A 21163-nucleotide genomic window follows, 5' to 3' on the forward strand; every position below is an offset into this window, starting at 1 on the left:
TAGATAGATAGCAAGCTTTTACTCAAGGTTAGTGGGGTTCCATTGAGTTATATTTTACTCAGTTTTTTTGTCATTTAATCACTCCTGCATTCTTCTTTGTGAAAGACTTTCCCTTCTATTCTCCCTTTTCCTGTGCCTGTACTTGCTGAAAACCTATTACATAGAATCCCTATAGTGCAGATAGAGACCATTCAGCCCATCATCTGCAAAGACCCACCAAAGGGCATCCCACCCAGACCCACAGCCCCACCATATCTCTGTAATCTACATTTAGCATGGCTCATGCAAAAACCCTGCACATCTATGGACTGTGGGAAGAAACCAGATCACTTGGTGGAAACCCACACAGACGTGGGGAGATCTTGCAAACTCCACACAGACATTGACCCGAGGCTGGAATCGAACCCATGTCTCTGGCACTGTGAGGCAGCAGTAATAACCACAGAGCTATCAGGGCTGGCCCATATTTATACAGGACCCATCTCGAACTTTTCCTAATTATAATGAAAGATTGTTGGCCTGAAATGCTTATTTTGTTTCTCTCCCCACAGATACTGCCTGATTTGTTTGAAGTTAAAAATCACAACACCAGGCATGAATCCAACAGGTTTATTTGGAAGCACTAGTTTTCGGAGTGCTGCTCCATCATCAAGTGATTGTGTGATTTTTAACTTTGTACACCCCAGTCCAACACCAGCACTTCCAAATCATGACTTGTTTGAGTATTTCCATCTTATTGTGTTTTAATTCAAGTCTCCTGCAATACTTTGCTTTTAAAAATCTAACCTCTGGCCATCCACCCTGCCTATTTGCTGAAATGTTAACCTCTAATGTGCTGAAGTTAAAAGTTTTACTGCTTGTTGCTGTGAAACAATAAATGAAATATTGAAATATAAACAAAATTGCCACAAAACAAAGTCATTGTCTTATTCTTCTGTTCGACATGGAACGATAGTGAAGTCCATTCAGCCCAGCATCTTTGTGCTGTCTCTGGTTATAGTAAAAATAATAGCATAAAGTTTTAGCTTTGCACACAACCAAGCCACATCAATTTTAAATTCACTATCATTCAACTGTTTCCTCCTCCTTTATTTTACGAGTAGTGAGAAATAGAAACTTGACCATTTCTTGTCAATAGTAGGCTATAATTTTGTCCACTCCAATCTCTTAAAAATCATGGGCATAATTTTCACATGCACTGATTGCATTTGAACAGTTACTGATACATTTCTACCTGAATATAAATAAATTGTTACATCAATTATGGTTTTTAAGTAAATTACATTCTGTAAGTGAACATCTTCCTCAGTCCAACTATTGATTCAATTTCTGTGTGAACTTATTGATTAGGAAACTCAACCTCTTTAGAAAACAGCACATTTTGTTGATCTGAGAGTCATGAAAGGATATGAACTGTGTTCCATAAAAAATGTCAATTTATTATACTGTAATTCAAAAATCTCAGTGTCCGCGAAATAGATTGTCGACAGATGAAGAAGTCAAGGGATATAGCCTAATCCTGTTCCTAAACCCAACATTCAGATGCTTACTTATATATATCTCAGGTGATCTCTGGTTGAGGGCTCTCTGTCATTTCTGTTTAGATGACAGCACAACTAATGAGAACTTGTGCAATATTCACAAGCTACTGCACGGTCACATGTCACACAAAATATTGTCCTGTCTTTACAGAGGGAATGCTTCAAAGACTGTAGAGAGATGAAACCCATCTTCAAGCTAGCTAACTGATTCTGTCTTATTTACTCACATGTATCTCAGTTCACTTGATCATTCAGCAGGAGGGAGAGTGGAATATTCCAGACTATGTACAGATCAATATCTGAGTTAACTGGTGGTACAGTGGTGAGCCCAGCTGCCTCACTGCACCAGAGACGTAAGTTCAATTCCATCCTCAAGTGATTGTCTCTGTGAAGTTTGCACATTCTCCCTTTCTCAGAGTGGGTTTCGGCTGGCTGCCCCAGTTACCTCCCACAGTTCAAAGATGTGATGATTAGTTGGATTGGCCATGTTAAATTGCCCAGTGTCCAGGGATGTGCAATCTAGGTGGATTAGCTATGGGAAATGCAGGATTACAGGGATAGGGCATGAATCATAGAATCCCTAAACTGTTGAAACAGGCCCTTTGGCCCAACAAGTCCACATCAACCCTCCAAAGAGTAACCCACCCAGACCCATTCACCTATTCTATACTTACCACCAACTAATACTTCCTGAACATTATGGGCAATTCACCTAAACTGCACATTTTAGAATTGTGGGAGGAAACCGGAGCACCCAGAGGAAACCCACACAGACACGGGGAGGATCTGCAAACTCCACACAGACATCTTCCTGAGGTTGGAGTTGAACCCAGAACCACTGCTAACCACTGAGCCAATGTGTCACCCCATATGGGATTAGGTATGGATGAGATGCTCTTCAGAGAGTCGATGAGCCGACTGGCCTGCTTCCATACTGTAGGGATTCTATGATTAAATAAATCACAATGGGCATTCCACAAACATTGATGTAAGCAAAGGACATATTCTATGTTGATAGTGATAGATCCTTATCAAACACATGACTATTTTAGCTGATTGTCATGAACAAAATAAACTTGCATAATAAATATGTTTTAAATGGTAGGATCTCATTCTTCAGCTGGGACTTAATATTTCAAATAGCCAATAATTCCATCCCTTTATAGTTGGTTATTTTGTTTCAATTTGAATCTATCATTATAGTAATATCACAAATGAAACATAAAGCCAAAAATCAAACTGTTACATTCACAGAAAATGGAAAATATAGGATAACTTGTTAGTTGGTGTTTTTTCTTATATATTTAATTTTGCTTGATGACTGAAAAGACATTAGTTTTGAACTGTTGCTTTATTTTGAAATAATTTTTATTCCACTACAAACATCAAATATTGCAGAATGAAGACAGCTGCAAGTGCATCACCTCAACAGGACTCACCAACTGCATGAACAATGGCTTGTACTTACATCAGAAATCATGCAACACCAGGTTATAGTCCAACAAGTTTATTTGGAATCACAAGCTTTTGCCGTGTTGCTTCTTCATCAGGTGACTTTACCTGATGAAGAAGGAGCACTCCAAAAGCTTGTGATTTCAAATAAACCTGTTGGATTATAACCTAGTGCTGTGTGACTTCTGACTTTGTCCATCCCAGTCCAACACCGGCACTTTCACATGATTGTACTCATATAGCGCCTGTAGTGCAGAACAACACAGTTTTGCAAAAGCCAAAAACGACCGAATAACACTGAGCCAATGAAAGAGGATGTTGCCAACAACCATCATGTTGGTGAGAAGTAGGAGTGAAGAAGAATTCCAGACGTTGAGACGCAGGGATGGAAGAGAAATCATTGCAAAGACATAGGCTGGTTTTCACTAGTCAGTGTGAAACTAAGTCACACAATTGTGGATTAAAGAGTTAGCTGTACTATTATTCTGACAATAGTTACAGATCCTGCATAAAGGGAGTGGTGTTTTTATGATATCCAATCACATGAGATTGAAATCTGATGGAATTTAGCACCATTCAGGCCCTTCTTCACCTTGTCCATCTGTATCATTAATAAGTAATAAATGTTAATACCTAGTAGCAGGTTTCTGTTCAGTCCTTGTGTGCATAGTAGGGTGATGGCGTAGTGGTAATGTCACTGAACTGGTAGTACAGAAGCCCAATTTAATGCTCTGTGGTTATAGAGTACAAAGAACAGCACATAACAGAAACAGCCTTTCAGCCTACCAAGACTGAACTGACACGTGATACTTTCTAAACTAAAAACCTCTTGGCTATACACTTTCTATATCCCTCTATTTCCTGCCTAATCATGTATCTGTCAAGCTGTGTCTTAAATATTGGTATTATACAGGTCATTCTGCTAGAACACATTAACACAAATTTGCTATAACACGATTGACTAATTGGGGACACTGTTTCTAAAACGCAATCTTTTAAAGTGTGTATTGGTTATAACACGATTCCAGCCCCATTAGTTTAAATGGCACTGCTACTACGTGATTTTCTTATAACACAGGATAGCAGAAATCTGTATCATCTCCACCACCTCTTTTGGTAGCACATTCCAGGCACTTACCACCCTCTGTGTAAAAAACCTGCCTCTCACATTTCCTTTAAACTTAACCCCTTTTACTTTAAGTAAAACGTGAGGTCTGCAGATGCTGGAGATCAGAGCTGAAAACACATTTTCAGCTCTGATCTCCAGCATCTGCAGACCTCACTTTTTACTCGAAGATTTTAACCTACTGCGAATCCTCTTGCAAGGATGCCTTCCTTGAAGAAGCTCTCCTCCTCCCTCTACAAGGATTTCAGTGAGTCTCTCTCTCACTGCATCCCCCAGGTCATCTCCTCTGCACAGAAGCTCCACCTATCACATCTCCATCGCCCCTCCCCCAAGTCCCTCCTCCCTAACTTTTATCTTAGCCTGCTGGACACACTTTCCTCATTCCTGATGAAGGGCTTGCGCCCAAAACGTCGAATTTCCTGTTCCTTGGATGCTGCCTGACCTGCTGCACTTTAACCAGCAACACATTTTCAGCCCTTTTACTTTAAACTTACTAATGGGTTTGAATTCTACCGTGGCAGAAGATAAAATTTAATTGCAATTTTAAAAACAAACTGGAATAAAAACCAAGTTAATGGTGACCACGTACCCATTGTTGATTGTTGTAAAACCCCAATGTCCTTTAGAGAGGGAAATCTGCCATCTTTATCGGGTCTGACATACATATGACTCAATTCACTGCAACATGACTGACTCTTAACTCCCCTCTGGGCAATTAAGAATAAGTAATAAATGCTGGTCGAGCCAGCAAAGTGCGCATCGTATGAAATAATTTTTTTTCAAAGCTGCTACCTACTTTCACACAGCAATCCCATTGAGGTGGACAGCAAGGGAGGAATATTGAAGTAGGATGATGCGGTCACATATACTAATGGGTACAGAGGTTTATTGGTAATGAAAGGTTACAGATCATGACAAAGAGAGATAATGCTTGAAGGTTACAGGAACACAGAATATGCTTCTGGCTTTTGTTCACATTGTTTCAGATGAACAGAAACGTGATGGAGAAATCAAAACCTGAAGTTGCAGATGAGATAAGCATGGATTTAACAAGCTTAAGGATACTGCAGAGGAAAGAGGTTGAAAATGGAATGTCTTTCGCATGGAGAGACGGAACAATTGTTTGAGAGAGAGGAAATAGTATAGTTTTCAAAAGGAAGGGACTGTACATGAGCCATTTACAGGTTGGGTGATCAGCACTTTACAGGAATGGGGTGGGGTCAAGGCAAGAGGAAGCGATTTTCATGAGTAAGGTGAGCTGGAGAGACGAGTATGGTGAGAATTCAACCTGAATACCCCTCATTTCTACATTGGCAAGTCAGCCAAAATCTTTTTGCTTGGATTGCTGGAATTGAACCAGAATCTGTAAGCTTCTGACTGAGGTGAGGATGTTGTCTAGAACCACAGAATGCTCCAAAATGTTTTACAGTCAATTAAATTGATTTATTTACTGGTGGGATATGGACGTTACTGCTTGGGTCACTGTAGTATTCTACTGTTACAACCTTCCTTCAATATCCATTATGTCTAACTCAGCAGATCTATTTTCATAATGCCCTTCCAATCCTCTTGTCCCACTGAATTGAATTTTCTATCCATAGCTTATAATCTTTCTAGCAGCAATAATTTTAATGCTACTTTTAAATTAATTTAATATTTCATGCTTTGGTGTTTAAGCAATTTCTGCCCCTTTCCTAAACACAGAAAAATGTTGGAATAAATTTGCTGTTTAGGTTTGTTAGTTTTACTTAGATCTTCAACTGATGCAAATAAAATCATGACTAGTTAAAATAGTTAATGTAACTCAGTCTGAATGGAGAGAAAATGCAATCATTCAACACAATGGGGGTTTCTGCATCAGAGCTGGCCAGTGATTGTATATGAATCACCATTCAGAAACAAGCCTGATTTTAACACATTCAGAATCCAAGAGCTTGTGTAGACTTAGAACTAGGCACAGTGTGATTTCCCTATTTTACAAATGTCAAAGCAGTTCCTTATTTTTTCTTTTGATGATTTCCAGTTGCTTGTCAGCCCCATGATTTATTCCAACAAAAACACATGGAAAAGAACCATGTCTACTTCTTTTAGCATTGCTTAAATGTTCAATTTCACTTTCCACTCCTCTCCAGCCTTGCAATCAAAGTCTACTTGATATTCCTTTTTCTAAAACAGCTAAATGTTCTAATTACTGAGTCAATATGGATTTTGGGATATGAATTACTGAGTCATTATGGATTTTGGGATACATTTGTTAATTTTTCTATTACCCCAGATATTCATTTCTAAAGGGAATTAGATAAGTGTTTGAAAAGGGAATGCTCCCAGGCTGATGGGCAAAGGAACATAGGATTAGGACTAATACAGTGCAGAAACAAGCAGAGTGAAGCAATTACCTCCCTCTCGGCAATATTGCTCAATGCAAACTTAAGAAAAGAAAAACACTTAAGAATCTGTACCTAGGTACCTTTGTACGTAAGATAGTGCTGTAAGCAGACATTTGTAAACTTGTCACTGTATGTATTTGTGTACATATAACAATAAAGCTAATTCCAGGAATTTTAAGGCTGCCATGCTAAGTCACCAGTGGTGGAAATCAAGGAAGCCAGAATAGAAGGAATGTCAGGATATCAGAGGGCTGCAAGGTTGGAAGAGCAGTTATGGAAATGTGCAATGGTGAGGCTATGGAGGGATATTTTCACAAGGTTGAGAACTTTAAAATTTGAGGCTTTGTCATTTGAGTTCCAATTGAAAAGAAACATGGTGGCACTGTGGCTCAGTGGTTGGCATTGTCGCCTCAAAGCACCAGGGACCTAGGTTCGATTCCAGCCTTGGGCGACTGTCTGTAGAGTTCACACATTCTTCCCAAGTCTGCGGGAGTTTGCTCTGGTTTCCTCCCACAGTCCAAAGGTGTGCAAGTGAGAAGAATTGGCCAAGATGAATTGTCCATTGTGTTCAGGGATGTGTGGGTTGGGTGCATTAGTCAGGGGCAATGTACAGTAATAGAGTAGGGGAATGGGTCTGGGTGGGATAGTCTTCGGAGGGTCGGTGTGGACGAGTTAGGCCCAATGGCCTGTTTCCAAACTGTAGGGATTCTATGAAATAACATGAAAAACAGACTTTACATTAGAACCAGAAAATAACTGAGATAGGAAATCCATTATTTTAGAAGTGCTTGAACAATACTGACAAATATTCAAAGAAAACGTGAATGAAACAATAACCAATAACTATTTTTTCAATGTTTTATCATATTTATTGTTTACAGATAAAGCAATGATATCCTTTGGGTAGAAACAGTTTCTCAATCAAGGAATCAAAATTTTTAGAAAATAGGTGTGGCAGTCACTGGGCAAAATCAGGATGTGTAAGGTCCTGTCTGAGTAATAACAGAACAAAACCTTGTAGCAATAACACTTGCGAGAGTATACCATAATCAGTCTATTCAGGAAGATCATTAATCACAGGCAGAGAGTCACTTGGAGAAGATATTACTTTCCTTGCAGGATAAATCAGATTGTACACAGCTTAGGCAGCTTTAGCGAATCCCATTCTATTGTTCCCTCTGTCATAAATAGAATAAAATTCTCTCAGGAAGACATCACCCAAGATCCAGAAAGATCCATATCGGGTAGGAGCTGGCAGGTAGGTGGGCTCAAATGCAACAAGACATTGGCCATAACTCTGTAAAACATGAAACAATGATACACTATTAGACTCAGCTATTTTCTAATCACCCTATTCAGAGATGTCATGACACACTGCTGGAGCAAGTGGGACTTGAACCCAGGCGTCCCTGTCCAGGGATAGGACACTACCACAGTGAGCCGACCCACACAATTTGACTCAAGGAACAGATTAGACTCTCAAATAATCAAGACAGGTTTATTAACTTCAGCCGTCAGACTGAAACTCTATAGAAATACTTCCAGTTCACATTTTTTTGGCCTTATTGTAGAACTGACAAAAAAAAATGACAAAGTTGACAATGAACAAACAAAATGGTTAAATTGATTAATGTTAAGGTAAGCTTATTTTTCTCAACTTTGGTCATACGGGGAGTCAGCTATCTCTGACAGTGAAGTGTATAATTCCCACTCAAATGGATTAAGTTGTGTCTTCACTTGCTCAGCCATTTAGTGTTGGGTATTTCAAACTTGTTCTGTTAGCACATGATGGCAGTGATTCCACTGGAGAAAGAAAGAGGGGAACAACGTGGGGAGAGATGGAAGGGAAGGGGCAAATTGTTCTACTAGGGAATCTATTCCTCCTCCCACAACATTGGCCACCTAACATCCAGCATTGACGTCAGTAAATGCAGTCATCCAGAAATTTATAGCACAGCATTTCACTGAAATGAGACATTGTGAAGAGAGATCAAATCAAAATCAGGTTCGAGAACTTTGTAACATTTTGCTCCCCCAAATAATATTTTTCTTATGGGCTTTTTACAGAACAATCAAAACATTTTCTTTAGAAAGGTTTTCTGATTTCACTACAATACAAAGGAAATTTAAGCCCATGATGTGTTTCTGATGCTTCACAATTAGCAATAGCAACAAAGGATTATGTAATTGACGTAGAGGGCAGTGGATGCTGGAACATTAAGTAAATGTAAGGAGGAGGAGATAGATTTTTAATAAATAATGGGTTGAAGAGTTATGAAGAACAGACAGGAAAGTGGAGTTGAGATCAGTTATGGTTGTATTAAAGATGTAGTTAGGCTCAAGGGGCTGAATTGCTTCCTCCTGCTCCTTGTTATTTTGTTATTATGTTTTGTAGTTCAGTGGGCTAGAGTAATGATCTAGAGTCATGAGTTCAAATCACATCTCAGGCAGCTGTGTAATTTATATTCACTTAATTTAAACCTGGATTAAAAATGTAGTATCAATATTGCATGAAACAAGCAGATTATTTTGTCTTTTAGTGGTCAAAATCTATTATCGTTTCCAATCCGATCTACATGTAACTCCAGACTCAGCATATTATGTCTTCAATTATTGTTGATTGTCCTCAAAATGGCCTGGCAAGCCACCATAGAGTTTTACAGCATGGAAACAATTTAGTTGTTTAGTCATTTCTGTTATAACGCGGTCGTCCAACTCTTGTGCAATCCCGTATTCTAAGAAAATCATGTCGTAGCTGCACCATTTAAACTAATGGGACTGGAATCGTGTTATAACTAATACACACTTGACAACTTCACGCTTTAGAAACAATGTCCTCAATTCAACATTCGTGTTATAGTGAATTCATGTTAACGAAATGCGTATTGAAGCAGAACCACCTGTATTGAAAAAGCTGCTTATTACCATTTTCTCTACAAGATGAGGAACAGGCTGCGTCAACTGCCGCATTTCTTTTTTTTTAGATTAGATTACTTACAGTATGGAAACAGGCCCTTCGGCCCAACAAGTCCACACCGACCCGCTGAAGCGCAATCCACCCATACCCCTACATTTACCCCTTACCTAACACTACGGGCAATTTAGCATGGCCAATTCACCTGACCCGCACATCTTTGGACTGTGGGAGGAAACCGGAGCACACGGAGAAAACCCACGCAGACACGGGGAGAACGTGCAAACTCCGCACAGTCAGTCGCCTGAGTTGGGAATTGAACCCGGGTCTCAGGCGCTGTGAGGCAGCAGTGCTAACCACTGTGCCACCCTGCCGAGTGAATCAAATAGGGAGCCAATTAATCTTGCAGTTTATCTGACTAAACTAGCATTAGCTTTTAAAAAAAGACAGCTGTTGTACACACCTGTTGGATGTAGGCCGAGGCTGGAATAGTGAGTTCAACTCCATTGATTACAAAGGTCAGCGAAGGCAGGTTTGCAACAGCATTACAGTTAACCATGTACTGTGAAATAAAGAAGAAAACATTCAGTACGTCTGCATGTGTAGTTCAATAGGCAATATACAGCAAGGAATCATTGGGTAAGGTATCTTTCCATCGACAACCTATCTCAAATAATTGCTTTTTCACTGCAAGTGTGAACCTTGAGATGTTGAGACCACACTTGGAATACTGTGTGCAGTTTTGGTACCCTTCCCTGAGAATGGTTATTGTGGAGGGAGTGCGACCTCACTTGATTTCTGGGATGGCAGGGCTGACGCATGAAGAGAAACTGGATCAGTTAGGCCTGGATTAGATGGAATGAGGTGGGATCTCATGGAAACCTATAAAATTCTAACAAGACTGGATAGGGTAAATGCAGAAAAGATGTTCCCAATAACTGGGGAGGCCAGAACCAGGCGGTCACAGTCTAACGATATGGGGTCGGCCACTTAGGACCAAGATGAGAAGAAATGCCTTCACCCAGAGAGTGGGGAGCTTGTGGAATTCTCTGTCACAGAAAGTGGTTGAGGCCAAAATATTAAATGGTTTCAAGAAGAAGCCAGGATAAAGGGATCAAAGGGTATGGGGTGAAACTTGGAAATAGTTTGTTGAGTAGGCTGATCAGCCAGAATCATAATGAATGGTGGAGCAGACTTCATGGACCAAATGACCTACTCCTGACCCTATTCCATGCTTTGATTTTCTCAGGGCATTTTGTATCAAAGGTATTTGTTAAAGTTTATTAGGAAAGATGATTTCTATCCAAATGGGGAGTCAACTTCAAAGTTTGATCTGTTTAAAATCATTCCAAAATGAACGGGGAAGGGGATTAAGGTTAGATTTCCTCACCTCGGGAGTTGTATAGAAAGCTTTGCCACAGAGGAGAGGGTCTTACTCAGTATTTTGTTCTATTGCATTAAACAGCCACTCCTTTCTCCAATGTGCCACTATCATTGGATTCAATGAGTACTAAATGTCTTACTGAACCCCAATGTTGTTTATTATATTATCCCTACATACCACATGATATCACAATGCACCCCCCACATCACACACTTACTATCTTGCTCTGATTAAATTCTTTTGTTTTCAGAAAGATGCAATTTTAATTCTTTTAAGTGCATTGACTCATATGTACGAGCACTATGCTTCAAAACACTGGTTCTGCCTTCGGCGAGAGTGTCAAATCCTTCCCTTTCACTTCCCCAGTCACACCCACCAAGTGCAGTCTCAAAAGAGAAGGCATTGTTCATTGTTAGGACAGTTTCATTTCCATACCATCATCTCATGATGTGGAGGTGCCAGTTTTGGACAAAGTCAGAAGTCATGTGACACCAGGTTAAAGTCCAACAGGTTTATTTGAAATCAGTAGCTTCAAGGAGCAGGCTTATGATTTCAAACAAACCTGTTGGACTACACCCTGGTGTTGTGTGACTTCTGACATCATTTCATGATTCCTTTGATTAAAAGTGAACATTTTGCACAAACCAATTAAGACTTAAATCCATTAATGATTCAGAGGTGACCGCAAAATTTAGTTCTGCTTAAGACTCCCACAACAATCAGGTAGAGGGAACAGCAATCCACCACTGTTCGTTGTATCAAACCCACATCCCAAAGCTGAAAGGATAGTCTTGTGACATAGATTCCACTATTGTGGTCAACAAGTACCACTACAGCCCCAGCGCTGAGGCTGGCCAGTGTCTGTATCGGTAAGCACATATTGGAAAAGCTTACCTCCCCATACTGGTTCTGATAGGCACCAATGTGTTGCATCAGTTGTTCTAATTCCTCACTTGGTGCAGTGAGCAAGGAAGTCCCAGTATCAACCATAGCTTGGCAGCCTTGGGTACAGAAGATTGACTGACCATTAAGAAGCACACTGAAGAAGAGAATTTTATTATTAGGTTATTGATCTATGGATGGTGCACGCTACTCATAACCAACCAGTCTTTCCTTACTTACCCTTGCATAGGGATGAGCCAATACAATTCCTGAAGGACAGGTACCCAGACAATTTCACCAGTATACAAGCTATTGTCAATCCCTCCAAATGTCACTTCACCGCCATATTGACTGTTTGGTTGTCTGGAAAGAAGAAAGGTATTCAACTTTACTAATCTTTTACTCAGTGTTAAGGCACCATAAGACATAGGAGCAGAAGCAGGCCATTCGGTCCATCGAGACTGCTCCATCATTCAATGAGATCATGGCTGATAACCAACTTCTCTGCCTTTGTCCCATAATCTTTGGTATCATTACTAATTGAACCTCAGCCTTGAATATACTTAATAATCCAAACTCAACAGGCCTCTGTGATAAAGAATTCCACAGATTCACTATCCTCTGAGAGAAGAAATTCATCCTCATCCTCGATTTAAATATGCAATCCCTTATTCTGAGATCATGCCGTCTTAATCCTTCCTCAAGGGTAAACTACCTTTCCATATCTACACTTCAAGATCCCTGAACAATTTTGTATGTTTCGATAAGGTCACTCATCATCTATATTGACATATTTAGTTTGCCCTGACCTAGCTTCAATATACTGACTAAAATACAAGTCTCACTTTTTCTTCTCCATTCACTGGCATAATCCCAAGTCAGGCTGAGGCAAAATATATTGCTTCAGATTCTGCATCAGAATTAATATCAAGTAATCTGTGACCAAGAATATGTGTCATATTATAAACCTAGCCTATGACTAGGATAATCCCAGATCAGATATACCTGTCAAATGCTGCTTCTTAATTTTAGGTTGAGAGAGGCATATCCCAGGAAGTTTAATAGCTCTGAAGCACTGATCATCTCTCTCAAAAGAAAGAAGCTTGCTGAAATGATTACCATTTTTAGGATAGCCTTTTTAAGGCAGTTATAAATTGTCCACGTAATTGTAAAAGTCCAGATAAGAATTCTCATTAATGTACTGCATTCAGCTGTGTGAGACCTTTTAATTACCAAAATGTATAAAGGTTTATAGAAGAACTCAACATGCAACTCAAAATCTTGGTGGAAATAATAGATCAGAACATTGGATAGGGTCTAGAAAAAGAGAGATGGTACAATCTCACCCCAATAGTAAATCTAGTTGTAAATTTTAAATGTTATAGTAAAACATATGACATCCATTATATATTAAAGAAACGTTTATCTTAATCCCCTGGGTGAAGATTATATACCCAAGCTGGCTTTGTGAAATTGCCTTATCCAGATTCGTCCTCAGTACTTTGAGAATATAACATTAGTCTTTTTTGTGTAAATGTGGTTTCTGAGCTGTCACAAGATCCCATTTTTTTCTCCAAATTTTGATTTTGATCATTAAGTTCACAAAAAGACAACCTTCTTTAACTCTAAGGAAAGTTAGAACTGTCAAACTCCCTCTAAGGGTCCCTCATAACCCAGGAATGCGAACATTGTTGATTAGTAATATTTTGTCAAAATCTTTCCTGAGTTAGGGGACTTGCATGGTAAAATGAGAATGTGTTTGTGAATTATAAAGTCTTCTATCTGAATGTGGTTTAGCTATTACTTCGCACATTGGCTTGTTTCCTGTTTTAGACAGGAAAATGTGTTTGTGTGCATCTTCTTTTATCAGTGAATCCTTAAGATTGTTAAGCAGAGCTAAAACCCAACTTGTCAGGATTATAGCTGGACTTTAGTGAATTATTTTTAACTGTCTTTTTCTTAAAATATACCCTTTGAATTTTTGTAAAGTGACTTTCTTATCCTTATAACCTTTCATGAAAACCATATCTCTAACCACAGGTTTCTTCACAATTACTTATTATAAAAAAGTAATTATTTCAAGTGACAATATAGGCTTGTGTTAGCTGCCCTTGACACAACTCTGTTCAAACAGGTCATAATAACTCACAAATTATATTCTGATTTGAGATAAAAATGTATTTTAGTGACATAGAACTTTCAACAACCAGTTCATCTTCAGCTGTAGCTTAGTGCAAGAGTTACAATTTCAAATCCTACAATGGAAACTTGTGCACAAAAATCTTGTTTGACACTCACAGTTATCAGCTTTCAGATGAGGCTATAAACCATGACCCCATCCACTTGCTAGGATAGGCACAGAAGATCCCACTATAATATTTGAAGAAGTTCTTCAGAGTTGTTCTAATATTCTGGCCTGTATTTATCCCTCAGCCTCTACTATTAAAAAAGCAGATGACCTGATTATTGCAGTTTATGGGACCTTCCTGAGCACAAATTGGCTAGTAACCTTCCTACTTTAGAACAACAACTGCTCTTTCTGGGTCACTCATAGGCAATAAACACACAGGACATGAAAGATGCTACATAATTGCAAGACTTTCTTTAATCATCTATTCCAGTACCAGACTCTGGGGTTCCCTGTGTTTCTTAAGAAACTCTACTCTTCAATTTAGAGTCTCAGTGATTTCATCATGGCCCCATCCTCTTACCTGCCCAGGTAAACAGAAAACACGGGTGATGATACCAGATTGTTCCGCATCATGCCATCAAACACAGGGGTGGCACCCCCCGCTGAAAGCGCTGGGTAGGAAAGACCAAGGATTCCATCAAATTTTGCATAATAGAAGGTAGATCCAGGTTCATTCTGACTGAGGCCAAACTCCTGCTGGGGAATAGAAATGCCTGCAACCTTGGGTGGGGATAAAAAGGCAATATTAGAGAAAGTATTACTGTGAACTTAGAAACACAAATCAATCGAAATGACTAGTAATTTCAATGGCGTAGCCACTGATTGTTGTTGGATTAGAAGAATCAATACTCCTGATACAGATAGCTTCAAAATCAGCAGCATTTATTTAATTTTGTTCCATTATTAAAATTGAAATAATCTCAGTTTAGACTCTGGGAGCTGCCACAGAGTTATTTCTGTACTGTATAATGTATTGCACGCCAATCAGATGGAGCAGGACAGAAGACCATCCTATATCCCAGTCTGTTCTCTTTTAGGCCAGTATCTGTCGTTACCATCACTATTATAACTATTATTCATAGAAAAGTGTATGTTATCACAGCAGCTCCCTTCCTAACAGCACGTTGCTATATGTACTTATTTCCCTCCCCCCACCCCCATGGACTACAGCAGTCTTTCTCAAGGGCACTAATGGATGGGCGATAAATGCTGGCATAGCCAGCGTCGCCCATGTCTTGTAAATGGGGAGCCATTTGGATGACATTTGTAAGACACATCAATCTGTTAATGAGTTAGAAATAACAATTAGTTCCACTGCTGACATCCTTTGGAGGAAAACGCAAAGAGCAGCTGCTGAGATTGTAACCTGAACTCGTCCCAAAGTTGTTCGTAACATACAGTCTGCTCCTCTAATTAAAAATTGCTTAATTCATATCATCTGGTAGTCGGTCTTTTAGTAATAAACTCAAACTTTGCTGCACTATTTGCACTGCTTAACTAAGATTATAGGATCAATTGTTCAATTTAATAAAATGCCAAAGGTAGACTGTATCATTTTAATGCTATATTTACATCAGTTGGTCAGATGATAACTATCAGTGCAGACAGCAATTGTCAATGATACAGGACATCACTGAGTTGGCAGAACAAACAAGACAAAATGACTGACTGCAATATGATTATTGAAAGAAGCAGCGCACAGTCAGTATATAGAGAGCTTTGATGCTCAACCAACATGGGTTGAAGCTCTTTGCTTGAACCCACTAATTCTTCAGTGGATCCCAGGCTGGTGTCTAGCAGGAAACAACTCCACAAATGGGCAACACATTCTTATGTATCCCTGTGTCCCTGTCGATTCCTGCTGTAATGCCTGGGTGAGGGAAAGTGAGTCTTCCGATGTGTGGGGAGCTGTATGACAAACACCAGTTGTTTGAACTTCAGATACAGGGCCCTGTGATTTATCATTCAGAAATCAGCAGACTCTTGGATCAAGAATGAAACGTTAGATTGATTTATTATTTGATTCTTCAAAGGTTCAACATTGATCACTGACCAATGCTGGTTGATAACAAAAAAAGGGAGCAATTTTAATTTATCAATAGACTTAGCCCAGTATACCCCCACACATAAACAGCTATAACTCCCTTGTATAATCCCACCTCCTGCATGTGAGTGACTGACAAATAGTTTTAGCTAGGACTATTATAGAATTCACGGCAGCAAGCAGTTCCCACTCCACCAATCAGGAACAACAGATATTTCAATCAACCTTTTCAGACATGTTATGACACATCTTTTTGGCCCAGTTAGGACTTGAACCCGGACCTTCTGGTCCATAGGTAGGGGCGTTACCACAAAAGCCCCTTGTATTTTAAAGGAGATTGTACTTTTCATCAACAGATGGTTGAAAGTACTTTGCAACCGACGAAGTACTTTAGAAGTGAATTCATAGATATAATGTAGGAGGCCCAGCAGCTAATGGAGATATTTTCTGATCAACCTCTTCAGATATGTCACACTTCTAGAGCAGTTGGACCTGGACCTCCTGGCTCGAGGTGGTGACACAACCTTTGCATCACAGCGCCCCAGTCAGAGGCAATAAGCTTAGGCTAATCAGCAAAGGCTTAGTAAATAGCACTCTCTAGAATTAGAGTGTTCTGGGCCAAGCCCTTCTCCAAGGAGCTGAGCCCACATTCTAGGCTGACACAGTACCACAGCACTGGGGGAGTGCAACATCTTTGGCTATGCTGCTTTTTGAATGAGACATTAAAACTGAGGGTCTGACCCAAGTGGCTGTAAAAGATTCCGCAGGGCTACTGCAAAGGAAAGCAATGCTAATGTGGATACCTCAACATCATCAAGAAAAACAGATTACCTGGTAATTGTCTTGTTGCTGATCTTAGACCTTACTATCTCCAAATGTCCTACCACATTTCTTACATTAAAGCAGGGACCAGGTTTTAGAAATATTTCAGTGGGCATCATATGAATGAAAGGCCTTTTTATAAAATGACTGGTAACATTTTGATTGATATCATTAATACTTACATTAACTGTATCAAATCCAAAATATCCAGTTAAACTACCAGAACCATACGCAATGCTGAAACTTTGTCTGTTCGTCGTGAATGTTGAGGATTGTCTTGGATTATATCTGGGATGGTTCTCTGAAGAGAGAGGATTGAGTTATGATTTATTTCGTTCACAGGATGTGGCAAGTTCGTGGATTATTCAGTGTCAAAACAAAAGAATTGGGCAAATAATCATTTGCTGGTGTTATACTCACCACATGCTGGACTGCCACAGAAGATAGAGGGGACCCAAAGGTTAGAGGAGCCAGTGTCGAAGAGAACGGTGAAACTCTGGGGTGGGTTACCAATTGTAATAGAACCGTAGTAGGAATTCTAGCGTGAGTTTGAGAAAGGATATTAGAATTAACCATTGGTTAGTCTGGATATGAATTATGCTTCATTAATTGGTAGAAAACAAAATCTCATTATTTTCTCAACTAATGTCTTTCAAAAATAAAAACATTTACAAGAAAAGTACCTCTAGAAATGAGAGCTTAAATTTGGCCAGCAAGCCATGGCACCAAAGATAAACATCGAGTCATAGCGATAGTACAGCATGGAAACAGACCCTTCGGGCCACTCATCCATGCTGACTAGATTCCCCAAATTAACCTAGTCACGTTTGCCAGCGTATCCCTCTGAACCCTTCCTATTCATGTATCCATCCAGATGTCTTTTAAATGTAGGAATTGTATGAGCCTCCACCACCTCCTTATTTGATACATGCACCACCCTCTGTATGAAAAAGTTGCCCCTTAGGCCCCTTTTAAGTCTTGCCCCTCTTACCTTAAACCTGTGTCCTTTGGTTTTGGACTCCCTACTCTGGGGAAAAAGACCTTCTAACATTGATGGATTACACCTTATTGGTGGTAATGAAATGGCTTAGTTCTTCTTTAAAAGTTTTGTTAAAATTGTACACATTAGCTGAATAGTACTGTCTCTTAACTCCTTTCCCTCTGTAACCCCTTAAAATTGAAATGTGTCTGTCCTGATTTTAATTATCACTGACATTGGTGGTAATAGCATGCTGGCTCTTACAGTTGTAAATCACATTTAAAAAGAGCAACTTCTTGTATCTAGACTGATGGCCCCTACTGGGGCTTTCATGTGCTCTGCACCTTGGAGCAGCAGCTACGACAGAAATTATAAAGCCAGCAATGAATTGAACAAGGGAAATGTTGGCAGCATTTATAACCTTCAGTCTCATAGCACCTGCCTGTACTTGAGCTGGATAGTCAGCCTCTATTGGAACTTAACCCCAAAGAACTAGCATTCTAACTTTGTCAACTCCTCTTCACTTCAAATAGTTTCCTTCTTAACTTACATCCATGAAATTCACAAGTGGCTCATTTGCATCCTCTGACTGATATCCAGGGAAGAGATGCTGGTATTTCAAGCCAGGATCATATTTGTGCGTTTCTAAGAACCTTTTCAGCTCCCCACGCTCCTTCAGGATATCTCGGACAGACTTGCCTCTGTACAAAGGCATTCTGAAAACGATTTCAAAAATACCATCAACAAGAATCAAATAATTGAAGGTTGGAGCAAGCCCTTTTGTAAATAATGGAAATCAAGTACTGAGCTGCTACTCTAAGATGCAACATGCTTCAAGGCTCCACAAGAATTGAGAGTGAGAACAGAAATATGTTCTTCAAATGGATTCCTTGATTATTGAACGGTCACTGAACCACTTCCTTATGCTGTGGTTTTACTTTTGGGTAGGTTGAGGAGATAGGCCCCAAGGAACAGGAAGCAAACCTCTACTACTGTTGTTGTTCACAACCACAGGGTGGCTGTCTAATTAACCAAAGTAACCACACCAGCTCCTGCCAACACTCTTTAGCTTGCTTTATATCTGGATTTTACATCAAGAATTGAATCTCACCTCTGCAGACCTAATAAATGCTTCTACTTGAGTTTCAGAGATTATTTTAAATTCATTCTAATTAAATCACCAGATTTTACCAGCTTGTTAAAAAAAATCCTACCCATTTCACCTCTTTAAATGAAGTTTATAAACTTTATCCCAGAATTAGGTTCAAGCTCCACTTCTCCAGAGATGTGTCACAGCATCCCTGAACAAGCTGATTAAAAATATGCTTTCATTCTCTATGCCCCCAAATGCATTCCACTACTTAGCATCGTAGACTCCTTGTACACACAAAGGCATTGTCTGAGTAACGTTAGATCAAAGATGTTCCATGAATTATTGCTCATCTTTCCCCAAAGGTATCTCTGTAGCCTCCAAATCTTCCTGTAATCAGCCCCTTCTCAAACTCTTCTGCTTGAACTATTTAAGCCTGAATTAGTTGGTAGCAGTCAGAAGATTGTGGGAATTTGAAATAATTCATTAATATAGTGCAACACTTCTCAGTGGTGCTTTTGTAGGGCAGGGTGGTAAAAGATACTGCTCACATACTTAGGTGAATGTTCAAACAAACAGTAATTGACCTCAAGAGTTGGTATTTATTCTGGACAGAGACACTCCTTGATCCAAACATTGGGAGATAATTTCCACCTTGCCTTAAAATTAATATTTTGCTCATATCCGCTAATTTTACATCACAAGAACAGAGGATAGAGGAGCAGGAGTTAGGTGTTTAGCCTCTAGAGCCTGCTGCAGCGTTCATTATCATGACTGATCCTCTACAGCAACTTCACCTTCCCACAGTATCACAATATCCCTCAATTCAGTGCCCAATCCCAGTCTTCGTTAAATTTAACCGGGAGCCTTCATGGCTCTCTGATACATAGGATTTCAAAAGAGTTTTTTTCATTTGACCAGTAATGGCAGCAACTTTGCCTTTTTGCCCATCTGCTTCTCATATATTTGACTGCAAAATAAAGCTTTGCATCAGACAGAATTAATGAATCCAGCATCTCCAATAGCAGAATGAATAGAAACTGAATGCACAGAAACAAACCATCATATAATCTGGTAAAAATTTCATGCTAAAGTAATAAATTGTTCAGTGACTTACTTGTGGAAACACTGAGAGAGTTGGATACAGACCAAGGCAAAGATTAACAATTTCATTTTGCTCCTCGTTGTAGTGTCACCAAAAGTCAGAGTCTAGTGAGATTCACACAATTCCTAGGATTGTGCTAGAGACTGCAGTAGGCTCAGTACCTTTATACTCAAGAGTAATCGTGCAATCTGCTTTTCAAGTTCATTAATGAAGGTCATGTTATCACCGATTCTGAACTAGATTGCTCTTTGTTTAAATACAAACAAAATAATCTTCAAATAATTGAACCTCCTTTCACCTTGAAACAATTTTGTGGCCAGGAGTCATACATCTGAAGACAAACAAGCAATTATTCATTCTGATGAGAATTAAATTGTGAGGGAAAAGCTGTTTCACTGAGGAGAGTAAGCTAGTCCATTCTAGGTAAAGGCACACACATTTATATTATTCACAAAAAACAGTCTTGCATCTCTGTAATGATACAGGATGGGGATGAGGCAGAGGTTTGCATGGGCAGAGGAGATATGAGTTTTGTTTTGATAATGGCAGACCCGAAGGAGAGAGAACAATTGTCATCAGCTAACGTAACAGCTATGAAAGGTCATGTGTTCAGAGATTCATGGGGAGCAGGATGAAGGGTTGAGGAATTGGGCTCAAGAACACCACTTCCTGAGGTTTTTCATGGAGCTCTGTGCTGTTTTCTAAACCCCTTCCTTCCTTTTGCCTACATAACTATATCCAGCAAGGTGTATTGTAAGAATTTGCAATGCCAAGGAATACAAGGGAATGGGCCAAGTGCTGGAAAATGGGATTAGAACAGTTACATAGTTGTTTTTGACTGGCACGTGTGTGATGGGCCAAACAGCCTTTCCCTGAGTTGCAGATCTCTGTAGCTCTAACATCTTTGTTTCTAAAATGCATGAGCACTGCATTCAGCTTTTCAAGCTCCAAAACCTTGAATTCTATGAAAGTAGTTGGATATACTGAACCATGTGATCATCTCAATTGAACAATGCACTCAGTCACGCAGGAACTACAGTATATAGTTTCACTGGGTTCCATGTATCAAGTAAAACTGCCTTCTCTTAAGAGTGAAATCAAACAGTAACATTTAGCAATTAAGGTGCCAAAGCACTTATTTCATTGTGCAGGTCAATAAAACATGGTGGCACAGTGGTTAGTACTGCTGCCTCACAGTGCCAGGGACCCGAGTTCAATTCCTGCCTCGGGCAACTGTCCGTGTGGA

The 21163-nt window shown here is 39.6% G+C and overlaps 1 protein-coding gene across 1 annotated transcript; it reads right to left on the reverse strand.

Annotated features, from left to right (window-relative positions):
• Positions 1 to 7647: 7647 nt before the first annotated feature.
• On the reverse strand, positions 7648 to 19985 carry LOC132828352 (gastricsin-like). Its single transcript, XM_060845380.1, has 9 exons — positions 19930 to 19985; positions 18273 to 18438; positions 17164 to 17281; positions 16926 to 17044; positions 14398 to 14597; positions 11927 to 12049; positions 11699 to 11843; positions 9884 to 9982; positions 7648 to 7803 (listed from the first exon to the last, which is right to left on the reverse strand). Exons 1-9 carry the CDS (start codon positions 19983 to 19985, stop codon positions 7648 to 7650), a joined length of 1182 nt encoding a protein of 393 aa, XP_060701363.1.
• Between the last annotated feature and the right edge of the window lie 1178 nt (positions 19986 to 21163).

Source organism: Hemiscyllium ocellatum, chromosome 26 (genome assembly GCF_020745735.1).
Source record: "Hemiscyllium ocellatum isolate sHemOce1 chromosome 26, sHemOce1.pat.X.cur, whole genome shotgun sequence".
NCBI classification, from domain to species: Eukaryota; Metazoa; Chordata; class Chondrichthyes; order Orectolobiformes; family Hemiscylliidae; genus Hemiscyllium; species Hemiscyllium ocellatum.

Coding starts and splice junctions, on each gene's coding strand:
- LOC132828352 (XM_060845380.1), bottom strand. CDS start 19,985: ATGAAATTGTTAATCTTTGCCTTGGTCTGTATCCAACTCTCTCAGTGT. Junction 17,282..18,272: donor CACTTGTGAATTTCATGGAT/GTAAGTTAAGAA, acceptor AACTCACGCTAG/AATTCCTACTACGGTTCTAT. Junction 7,804..9,883: donor CCTCGGCCTACATCCAACAG/GTGTGTACAACA, acceptor CATGTTTTACAG/AGTTATGGCCAATGTCTTGT.